The sequence below is a fragment of the Phocoena sinus genome, chromosome 14 (assembly GCF_008692025.1).
Source record: "Phocoena sinus isolate mPhoSin1 chromosome 14, mPhoSin1.pri, whole genome shotgun sequence".
NCBI classification, from domain to species: Eukaryota; Metazoa; Chordata; class Mammalia; order Artiodactyla; family Phocoenidae; genus Phocoena; species Phocoena sinus.
The window spans coordinates 79,985,178-79,997,598 of NC_045776.1; the positions used below are offsets into that span (position 1 = coordinate 79,985,178).

General features: G+C 44.1%; 1 protein-coding gene across 8 annotated transcripts in view; it reads right to left on the reverse strand.

Moving 5' to 3' along the window:
• Positions 1-12,421, reverse strand: part of CIT (citron rho-interacting serine/threonine kinase) — a 173,994-nt gene that overhangs the window by 136,998 nt on the left and 24,575 nt on the right. For all 8 annotated transcript variants that reach the window (XM_032654115.1, XM_032654114.1, XM_032654113.1 and 5 more), the window contains exons 6-7: positions 2,867-3,009; positions 1,874-1,967 (exon numbers count right to left, since the gene is read on the reverse strand). In XM_032654115.1, the coding sequence (XP_032510006.1) occupies positions 1,874-1,967; positions 2,867-3,009 (237 nt within the window). The remainder of the gene's footprint in view (positions 1-1,873; positions 1,968-2,866; positions 3,010-12,421) is intronic.

A 12,421-nucleotide genomic window follows, 5' to 3' on the forward strand; every position in this document is an offset into this window, starting at 1 on the left:
TACTTCATTCCACTAAATTGAATACCTAATTTTTCATGCCTGTTTCTTCTTTTTTTTTGGTCTGCATTGGGTCCTCGTTGCTGCGTGTGGTTTTCGCTAGCTGTGGCAAGCAGGGGCTACTCTTGGTTGTGGTGTGCGGATTTCTCACTGCGGTGGCTTCTCTTGTTGTGGAGCATGGGCTCTAGGCACACGGGCTTCAGTAGTTGTGGCTCACGGGCTCTAGAGAGCAGGCTCAGTAGTTGTGGCTCGCTGGCTCTAAAGCGCAGGCTCAGTAGTTGTGGCGCACAGGCTTAGTTGCTCCATGTCATATGGGATCTTCCCGGACCAGGGCTCGAGCCCATGTCCCCTGCACTGGCAGGCGGATTCTTAACCACTGCGTCACCAGGGAAGCCCTGCACATAATTTTTTTTTTTTTTTTTTTTATGCGTTACGCGGGCCTCTCACTGTTGTGGCCTCTCCCGTTGCGGAGGACAGGCTCCGGACGCGCAGGCTCAGCGGCCATGGCTCACGGGCCCAGCCGCTCCGCGGCATGTGGGATCCTCCCAGACCGGGGCACGAACCCGCGTCCCCTGCATCGGCAGGCGGACTCTCAACCACTGCGCCACCAGGGAAGCCCTGCACATAATTTTTAAAACATAAAATTCTTTGATACTCTAATCTAATTATTAATGTAATGATCAAGTGTAATAGATTATAAGCACATAATCTGGGGGGGGGGATAAAAAACAGCCAGTGCTAAGGTGGAAAAACCCTGACCTCAGACAAGGTAAGGAGCCTGTTTTTCCAAGAGCCTGAATCTGAAAGAAGTTATGTCAAGTGGGCCTCAGATCTGCAGAACAGGGAGGCCAAACCCTGGAATGCAAACAGTTAACAAAACCCGGATCCTTTTCCTCACAACAACATAATAATACCCACCTTTCCTCCAAGGAACTTGAGGGAAAAAAAGGAAATTTTATATATTGCCCTTCGTAAGGACTAAACTCTCAGACCCAGGAGGCATTCTGAAGAGCAGCCACCCCTCACCTCTTCATTTCTGCATTTTAACTAGAGCCAGTATTTTCTAGAGGAAGAATAAAAGCCCAAGTTTCTAAGGATTTGTCCAGATCACCAAGTGATTCAGTTGGGAAGTTAGTCTTAAAATCTAAGTCAATTTTTTCTTAGACTTACCATTTTTTTGCATAGTTGACCTGAAAATTTACATTTTAGTATGTACCAACTTTATTAGGTTTCTAAATTCTAATTATCTTTTACTTTATCTTTTTCCTAAAGTATTCTCACTCTTGACCTCAATAGCTACCCTCTTGCCTTCCTATTAGCACATGGAATACAGCTTAATAATTATTAGTATGTGGAATACAGCTTAATTTTTACCAAAGGTCCAGGATTTAGAATCGACATTTTGAGTACTTGGTTCTTAAAGCTTAATGCTTGATTCAAATTCTCTGGTGATTACTTTCAATTTCATTGCATAGGAAATAGAGGATTTGAGATAAATAAGGTTACATTTCATCAAAATATTTAAAGTGAAAAAGGAAATGTAACAGAAGACAATCTATTAACAAGCAAGGAAAAAGAAGGGAAAAACAAAATAAGCATTTTCCCATCTTTTAATCCAAACTATAAGAATGTTCCTAAAAATGTTTTGTAGGGTATTAACAGGTATTTTATGTAAAAGGGTACCAGATCAAGTAAGTCTGGAAAATCGCTCTGTGTCCCCATCCCCACCCACCCTGCAGAGAAATCATTTCACACACTGACAGATGAGGGCTCCAGAATGTCGCTCAAACTTTATCCCATGTTTTCCAAATTTATGAGGACCTCAGAACACTTTGTAGTATAAGCTCTATTAAGTTATCTTATTCTATTTTGTTACCATCTTATTTGAGTTCATTTTAGCAGCTGATCCAAAATCCACCAGCTTGATGTGTCCCATTCGGTCAATGAGGATGTTCTCGGGCTTGATGTCTCTGTAAGAAAATCAAGGCCACAAATTAGTGTTATCTTCTCCATGACAATCATCAAGCAACTGCTAACCTAGGATCTTGCTTCAGCCACGAATCTTCGTGTCTGTGGTTTTGCCATACAGACCTCCCTACTGATGGACATACATAATAAGCATTGTGCAAAACAAATTTAAGTAAAAGAATGAGAGAGAAAGAATAGAAGGGAGGGAGGGGAGAAAGAGAGGGAGGAAGGAGAAGGGAAGCAGAGAAGGAAAGGGAACAAAATAAATGTTATTAGATGGATTATTCCTCCTCGAAACACACATTTTACCTCAGGAGAGCTAAGGCCACAAAAAGCTAGGGGATGTGCCCAAGGCCATGTGGCTAGTCAGTGGAAAAACTGAGACACTATTCAGGATTTTGCGGTTCCTGGTCTAACCATCATTCCATTCCCACAACATTCTCAGATGCTCGTAAAACACTAGCTGAGTGAAGATGTAAAGAAACACTTTTCAACCGAGGATGCGGGGGCACACCTTTGTCAATTACTAACGGGCAAGGTCAGAAGTATAACTACACCCACTTCTGTTCCTCCGGGATAAGCTGCCTCCTTGCACAATTCAAATTCAGTTTTCCTACCACAGCACCCAGAGAACCCATGCAAGAGTTCCCGGTCTTATTAGGCGCATTGACAGATCCTACCAGCAAACGTGAGAATGTCACAATTTTAGATCTATTTCGCCATTGAATGGGTAAGCTGAAACATCTGCCATTTTGGAAAATTTGCTTTCAGTAAATTATGGTGAAGATGGGCTAGAAATTGGATGAAGCATTATTTTCATGCTGAAATCATTCACTCTATTTTAGGAACTCTTAGGTGATACAGACAAATCCCCAGTCAACTACCAGAGAGCCTCACTTACCGATGTACATATCCCATCTGATGAACGCTGTGAACAGCCAAAATGAGTTCAGCTAGGTAAAACTGAATCATATTTTCATCTAGTTGGTCCTCATATCTGTTCAAAAGTGACAGCAAATCCCCTCCAGGCTGATATTCCATGACCTGTATAGAATGCCAAAGTTATTAATTCTTCATACACCCAAAAAAGGGGGAATGTTCTCAACTGGATCCTCGAATACTACCTGACATGTTATAATTACAATGTCTCCACAAAGCAATGAAGATGTATGAGACATACTGTAAGTCATGTAGGACAAGGTCCCTGCCCTAAGGAAATTACACCCGTTACCCAAGAGAATCAATACAATGAAAGATGAATCCTAAACACCATGTGCAATGTTTGCAAGGCAAGCTTGAAAAGTGGAATTAAATCTACCCACTCACCCACCCACCCAAGTAGACACCCCAGACATTCCCTGGGATTAGGTACATAGCATAGACAGAAATTCCTGGAGGGCAAGAAATCCTCTTGCATCCTTTCTGCATTTCCCTCAGCACCCAGCAGAATATAGGAGATGGGCAATAAACGTGATACAATCTATTCCTTAAACAGTCAGTGTGGAAGGCAACCTGACCATCTCTGTTAAAAATTTTAAGTATGAACATATACCCTCTGAACCAGTAATTCTGCTTCCGATGATTTATTTTACAGGAACTTACAATAGTTTGGAGATAGACAGATAAAGAGATTCAATGAAGCATTGTTTGTAACATGGGAAAAAGAAACCCTGGAAATCACCCAAACAGCCATCACTAAGAGACTGCTAAAATATGATTTATCTAAACTATGGGACAAGAGGCAGATACTAAAAATGAATGGACTCGATCTATTCATTCTGCCATGGAAAGCCATCTATGATGATATATAGTGATGCCCTAAAGAGGATACAGTAAAACTTTTTTGTGATTAAAAAAACATATATTACATTTGTTAGTATATACTTAAGGGAAAAAACCTGGAAGAATATAAAGTACAGCCTCAGGGAAAATGTTTGATTAGCAAAAGAAAGTCTTCCACCCCAAGAAACTGAAATCCTTCCTCCGTCTGATGATAACCGGGGGTGACATTCTTGAGTCGACACGAGGCTTGGAGGCTCATCTGCCCAAGAGGCGTCAAACCTCAGCCCGGTGACTTCACCTCTCTGCCTCTCAGTTTTGTCCTCTGTAAAATGGGGATAAGACTGAGTCCCTCGCAATGCTGTGCCTGGCGGCCACGAGATCCTCCACTGCTGTTCGAGTCCTTTCCTTTCCCTGAATTCACGGCACCATCCTCTCCGCTCTGGCTGGGAGAAGATGGGACCCATTTTGACCGTCTCTGCATCCACGTCAACCCCTCCTGTCCTTTGCTCTGATTTCCCATTTTAAAGCGTGGCTCATAGCCACACTTTAAATGTCTTTTATTTTAAGCTGTCTCAAACCCTTTCTGGAAAGAGGCAAGATTCAAATAAAAGTCTTTAAAAAAAAAAAACACTAAATCTCACAAACCACTGCATTCTAGAAGCCAACTCTGGGATGTGAATTCTCTTCATCCTCCTCCAAACTTCTGTTTGCTTTCAGTCCAGAATTAGAAGAAAGTTCTAGTCAAGTAAGATATGGAGCATCTGTACATGTCCCCAGAGGCCCCAGCCTGGTCCAGTAAAGACTCTACCTAGCACCAGGTCAACCCCACACCGGGGACCCTGGGAGGGGCCAGTGACTTGCATGCCCTCCCCAAGGGCCCCTCGTCAGCTGGCATCTTACACGTAGCAGATACTCAAGCAGATACTGGACAATTTGATCTAAGGTTCCATTTGCACTGCAACTGCTGGAAAAAAAAAAAACTGATTTATGAACTAACAAGAACAGCAGCACTGAGAAGGGGCAGCAGCTGACATGCAGACTTTATTTTCCCCAAAGTCTTGGCAGACGTAAGCTGCTCGTGCCGGTCCTCAAAGAGCCAGCAGGAGGCACCTGGCTGCCTGTAGCTCACCCACGTGTCCCAGCCTGGTTCTCCACAGGCCCTGGGTACACGGGTGAATGCTAATTTTTTACGTCTGTTTTAAATATATATTGTCATTATAAAGGTCTTAAATATCCACACACACAAAGAAAATTCACACATAATAATGGAAGTACTCATGCTTTTAGAACCAAAATGTCTTAAAATATAAGAAGAACAATGCATATTTATGACGACACGTTGCAGTTATAAATTTTCTAATCGGGCTCTATTAAAGATGTGAAAAAAATAGAACGGCTTGCGAGTTTAAGGCTGAGAAAGTCCAGCATGTAGCAACTGCTGGCCACTTTTAAGAGCTCACGAACGGACCACTATTTAACACTTAGCGGTGACTCCTGAAGATTCTATTTATAATGACTCGTGAAAAATAGTTCAGAAAATCAAAGCCATCTCTTCGAAAGGCAAAAAGATACATATTCTCTGCTCCTATTCAGAAGATCCAAATTCCTAAGCTGAAAATTCCCGCCCAAACTAGATTAGTCAAACAATTTTGACTGGTCAAACAATCTTCCATTTCTTCAAAAGCGCTCATTAATAAGCAACAAAAATGACAACAGCTGCTAGGCAGCATGCTCTGCAACATGAGGTCAAGAAAGATGTACTAAATGACAAACCTCCTTATCAAAGAACCTAATCAGACTTGACCCACCAACAAGATCCTAGATTACCATACTGCAAATTCCAACCATACACCATTAGGAGAATTTAGTTTGGGCATTTACTGGGTAAATTTGGCTACCCCAAGATGTTACCCCATCCCCAAACTATCTTACCAGGGTACAGTCACTCATCCTGGGATGAATGGAGCCCAAGGGAAGATAGCTTGTGTGTGGTCAAGCCAAGCTTCATCGACCTTGCTGTTGAGGATAAAGAAATAATAAAGAACCAGGACTTGGACACTTTCAGAAAACACTTTTGCACTTTCAAAACGGTACCAGATCAAGAGGCTCCAGAAAAGGGAATCCTTCTACACTGCTGGTGGGAATGTAAGTTGGTGCAGCCACTATGGAAAACAGTAGGAAGGCTCCTCAGAAAACTGAAAATAGAGCTGCCATACGATCCAGCAATCCCACTCCTTGGCATATACCTGGACAAAACTCTAATTCAAAAAGATACATGCACCCCTATGTTCATAGCAACACTATTCACAATAGCCAAGATATGGAAACAAGCTAAATGTCTGTCAACAGATAGATGGACAAAGATGTGGTATATAAATACAATGGAATCCGACTCAGCCATAAAAAGGAATGAAATAATGCCATTTGCAGCAACATGGATGCAACTAGAGATTATCATACCAAGTGAAGTAAGTCAGAAAAAGACTAATACCACATGATATCACTTATACGTGGAATCTAAAATGTGACACAAATAAACCTATCTATGCAACAGAAACAGAATCACAAACATAGAGAACAGACTGGTAGTTGCCGAGGGGGTGGGGGGAAGGATGGAGTGGGAGGTTGGGGTGAGCAGATGTAAGCTTTTATATATAGAATGGATAAACAACAAGGTCCTACTGTGTGGCACAAGGAACTACATTCAATATCTTATGATAGGGCTTCCCTGGTGGCGCAGTGGTTGAGAGTCCGCCTGCCGATGCAGGGGACACCAGTTTGTGCCCCGGTCCAGGAGGATCCCACGTGCCGCGGAGTGGCTGGGTCCGTGAGCCATGGCCACTGAGCCTGCGCGTCCGGAGCCTGTGCTCCGCAACGGGAGAGGCCACAGCAGTGAGAGGCCCGCATAGCGCAAAAAAAAAAAAAAAAGAATATGAAAAAAAGAATATATATGTATAACTGAATTACTTGGCTGTACAGCAGAAATTAGCACACTGTAAATCAACTAGACTTCATTTAAAAAAAAAAGAAAAGAAAAAAGAGGCTCCAAAAGCATCATCAAGTCACAAAGCAAGAGTTTTCAAGTCTTCATACCAAATGACATGCTGTAAACCAAAGACTGGGGTCAGCAGAACTGATGAACAAATTAGACCAAAGTCACCACCCAGGCTGTGCCAGTCCATTCACAGCATTTGGATTTGCCCCCAAAATGACTCCATGCCTGATTTTTACTATTCAGAGATGCCCAGGGAGGCAATGTTCCCCCCAGAAATGTGGCTCCTAACCCAAGAAAACTGGCAAGTCCTCTAGGGCAGAGCTTCTCAAACCTGTGTGTACACCAGAATCACCTGGGGAAGCACTTTTTTTAAATGGATAAAACACATTCATCCACATAAATATGTGAGTGCCTATTATGTGCCAGGCACTATTCCAGATATCAGGAAAACAGCAGGCAGTCAAATAGACCAAAATCCCTGCCTTCGTGGAACTGTAATTCTAGTAGGAAAAAAAAAAGAATTCAGCAGTATGAAAGGGTGAAGTATGTCTCTTCCTCATCTCAACCATTCAGGGAGCTTGCTAAAAACGTGGAGTCCACGGACCAACCCCAGACTTCATGGACAAGCTCCAGGGGTGGGGTCCAGGAATCTGCATTTTTAAGGAGCTACTGGGGTGAGGCTGATGCAGCCAACCCAGAACTTATTTTTTTTAATGTTTTCATTTATTAGTTTCTTTTTTTTGTTTGTTTTTGGGTTTTTTGGGCCCACTCTGCATGGCATGCGGGATCTTAGTTCCCCGACCAGGGATGAAACCCGTGCCCCCTGCAGTGGAAGCTCGGAGTCCTAACATCCTAACCACCGGACCGCCAGGGAGGTCTCCAGCCAGCATTTTATTGAGACCCGATGCTGATGAGGCTGCGGAGGCATCACGGGTCCTTAACTGCAACTAAATGACACGCTTCTACAGCAGAGGCGCCCCGGTATGAAGCCTGGCTTCAATACACCCCTCACTTCTGCTGCTTACATTTCTCCACTGACTTCCTGGAGCCATTCCGCGTATCAAGACAAGATCACTGGCAACAAAGGGCTGGAACATAACCAGTCCATGAGCACTGAAGCTACGATCCTGCAGGCCACCCCAAGAGTGATCACCAAGGCATGGTAATCAGAGACCAGGGAGACGAGAAGACGGAAAACAGCCCTACAGTGAAACAGCCCTGAACAATGTGACAACCCTGCAGATGGCAGAGAAAGCACAGCAGCTGACAGACCAGCCCGGCTTGGAGCTATAATGGACTTGCTCTCTTAAAGCAAAGACGGTCCGGCCAACAGAGACAGACCCTTCTGACGGCAGCAGTTACAGATGCTAATTAAAGGGCAAATCTTACATGTGTTCGGTTTGGAAGAAGCAGCAGCTTCTCTGCTGGTGTCTGCGTCTATACTCCGAGTGCTGGGATGGCAATTCCCACCAGTTGTGTTGTGTCTGGAACAAAGGATAAATGTGTGTATTTGTTGTGTGTGCGCACGCATGCACATACACACGCATGCTTGCATGTACATGTGTGCATATCGGGGTAGATATGTAATAGTTCTTTAGCGTTCTATCCCAATTTGCATACTGGTGTCATCAGAGGCATACCGTGCTGGCCACATCTTAGAAACGTGTCCTTGAAATGCCTGCACTACAATCAGCATGACTGAAAGTGCCATGAAAATGTAAGGATGCTACTGGCATCGTTACCCGCCCTGCCCAGTGTTCGTGATCTTTGGCACGGGGGAGGAGGGAATGGATACTCCAAGCAGAGTGGCCCCTGGCACAAACCCTAAATTATTCTTTTTGAAGGGCAAGGTGACCAAGAGAAAAAGAGTGAAGGCCCTTTATTTCAGAAAATACGAATCCCAGCCTGAGTCATCCTTCTGTTCAAAAAAATCCTCACTGAGCATCAAATCATCCAGAGTCTTGGCAAGAAATCGCACACTCAAACTAGGTAACTGAGGACATTAATTGAGGAAAAGCCTATTTGTAAAGGTGTGGGTGAGGTTAAAGGAAATGAACATGGGATGCTGAGGCACCCCGGGACTAGTAACAGCAGGGGAGTAGGTACCACTCGTTGGCCTGAGAGGGCAAGGAAAGGGGTCTCAGGTGTGTACACTATTACTGAAGAAACAGAAGCAAGAAGCAGTAACCAGAAACTAGCTACGGCTACAGGACAATGGTTCTCCAAGTGGGGTCTCCAGACCAGCAACAGCAGCATCACCTGGGAACTGGTCAGAAATGCAAATTCCTGGGCCCCACCTCCACCCCCACTGGATCAGCAACTCTGAAGGTGGGCCAGGCAAACCGGGACACCGTAGGAAAACTGTAGCCCCGAAAACGGTGGGACTCTAAATGCCCTCACTGGAGGGGGACTTCCTGGTGGTCCCATGGGTAAGACTCCGTGCTCCCAATGCAGCGGGCCCAGGTTCGATCCCTGGTCAGGGAAATAGATCCTGAATGCATGCCGCAACTAAGATTCTGCATGCCGCAACTAAGAAGCCCACACGTCACAACGAAGAACGCGCATGCCGCACCTAAGACCGGCACAGCCAAAATAAATAAATAAATATTTTTAAACAAATAAATGCACGGCACTTGAAATATGCCTCAAAAGACCAACACAAAAAACAACTACTTCAGAGAGTCCGCCTGCCGATGGAGGGGACACGGGTTCGTGCCCTGGTCCGGGAAGATCCCACATGCCGCGGAGCGGCTGGGTCCGTGAGTCATGGCCGCTGAGACTGCGCGTCCGGAGCCTGTGCTCCGCAACGGGAGAGGCCACAACAGTGAGAGGCCCGCGTACCGCAAAAAAAAAAAAAAAAAAAAAAAAAAACTACTTCAAAGGCACTGATAATTCAAAGAACCTCCTGAGGCAATAACACACTCAGCAACTGAATTGGAGTCAATAAGACATATTAATATTTCATTTCACCCATGAGAAAATTGAAGCCGGAAAGGCCAATGACTCCAGAGAGACCAAGCAAGGTACAGGAATAAAACAAGAACCTATATTCTAAGTAACAGCTTCCTTCTGATGGGCAGCTAGCTTGTGAAGCAACCAACACTGGTGAGTTTTGAGACATGCCTGAAAACTGCATCATCTTCCCCAAGAGATCAAAACAGCACGTCTCGTTGTCACAATGATCATAAGCTGCTGTATTTCACTAAAACAAAAAACAACGAAGTTGTGTTTGTTAACTCTCTCCCACCCTCAACGACAGCAGAGCCTGGTGATCACACAGGCCATGGGGTCATTGCCTAGAAAAAGTCCACCTCCAAATGACTCCTACATAGGAAGGGAAGTGTCCATGAAATTGCATGACTGTGGTTGAAAGCAAGACAGGAAATAGGACCACAGTTGCGTTAGAAACGGTTTTAGATGTGTCAGTATAAAGGTAATGAGGAAGACCACCAGAGGTTGAGCTGGGGGCCTGGCATCTAACCCCATCTGTTACCTACAAAAGTAGCTGTTTTAACCTCTGTGCCAGACTCTAACTTATCCCCCAAATACATTCTTCCCTTCTCCCACAGTAATAAGAATGTTAGCTGGATACAGGCCATGCAGCGAGACAGTACACACATGTACACATGCGATGAAGTTCTGGTCAACAAGATGTGAGAGGAAGTGATGTGTCCCACTTCCACATCATCCTGTGCAGAAGGAATTTGCTTGCTCTGCCTTTCTGCTCTTTTCTCCTCCCAGCCACGTGCAACACAGACATGAAATGGCCCAACTTCAAGCATGTCAAAAAGGACAACATTCTAAAGCACAGGAAGCCACAGGAGGGAATCATCACATATGACAGGGTTGCCCCACCCTGCTGGGGGTCTCTCTGTTACATGACCTTAGGCTATACCTTAACTAATACACCCATGTGTGCAACTGGGGGAAAAGACTTTGGGAATGAACAGAGGGAAGCTGATGTAAGGTCCCAGAAGGGAAAGTAGACTCGTGAGGCAGTAACAGCAGAGCATGGGCAGACTGAAAAGACCCACAGAATGAAAAGTATCAGCACAAAGCCAGGAAGCTTTATGAATCTCACAAAGAATTTAGCTACAACAATGCTACAAGTGGTGAGTTGCAGAACAATGTTTTCTTTGTGGAGATCAGCTCCTTCATGGAAGGACCCTGGGGAAGGCATCTGTTAAACAGAACTGAACAGATTTCATCATGAACCGATCAACAAAGTACTACTTCCGTGGGCCACGTGATAGAATACACGACTCGCCTTGTTATATGAAACCAGACGTTGACGGACTTTGCTATGATTTTCTGTAGCAAAAACTGGAAAGCCACACTCATTGGTATGCAACTACGAATGGGCAATTTCTAACCATCAAAACTCAAAAGGATCGAAGTTCAATTTCCTTGCACTGCAATCCAAATTTTAAAAATCTCACTGGGTCTGCGTTCAATTACATACTTGGAGAGCAAAACTCACACTATTAACGTAATACAATTTCCATAATACCTTGAGTACATTTGTATGTAAATCAAATTTCTATGAAATTAATCATTCATTCATCCAATAAATATGTCTTAAGCAATAACTTGGGGAAGCTCTACTGGAAGCAAGGGAGAAATCATCCCTCTCCTGGTGGAGGGCGTAGCCTGGTGGAGACAACCGCCCCCCATTCACGAAGAGGAAGTACAGGCTGCTCTGAGCGCACAGCAGAAGGGAGCCCCTCCCACGGCAGAAGATCCGGGAAGGGTTTCTGGAGGAAGTCACATCTGTCCCAAGCCCAGAAGGAGAAATGAGAGTTAGTCAGGTAAACGTGGAAAGACGGGAGAGTGAGGAGAAAGGTCAGAGGCAAGTTCAAAGAACCAAAGGAAGCTCAGGGTGCATATAAAGTGAAAGGAAAGAGATGTGAGCACTGAGGCTGGAGGCATCTGAGGAAAAGGCCTCGTAAACCACACGGAAGAGTCTGGACTTCATCCAGGGGGCAGCAGGGAGTCTTGAAGGTTTTTAACAGCGCGATGGCTTGGCTGCAGTGTGGAGAAGACCTGGGGAAAGAGCAAGACAGATGGCAGGGAGAACACTTAGGAGGTTGTTGCAGGAATGCAGGCAAAGGAAGATGGCGGCCTGGACTCCCACAGTAAAAACAGCACTGGAGAGAAGAGACTGCACCGAGAAATACACAGGAAATGGAATCCTATTTTTTTCATTGATTCTTTTAAAATTTTATTTTTAATTGAAGTATAGTTGATTTACAGTGATTCAGGTGTACAACGGGGTGATTCAGTTCATATATATATATATGTTCTTTTTCAGATTCTTTTCCGTTATAGGTTATTACAAGATATTGAATATAGTTCCCTGTGCTATACAATAGGTCCTCGTTGTTTATCTATTTTATACATAGTATTGTGTATCTGTTAATCCTAAATTCCCAATTTATCCCTCCTCCCCTTTCCCCTTTGGTAACCATAATTTTGTTTTCTAAGTTCATGAGTCTGTTTCTGTTTTGTAAATAAGTTCATTTGTACCATTTTTTTAGATTCCACAAATAAGCGATATCATATGGTATTTGTCTTTCTCTGTCTGACTTACTGCACTTAGTGTGATAATCTCTAGGTCCATCCATGTTGCTGCAAGTGGAATTATTTCATTCTTTTTTATGGCTGAGTAACATTCCATTG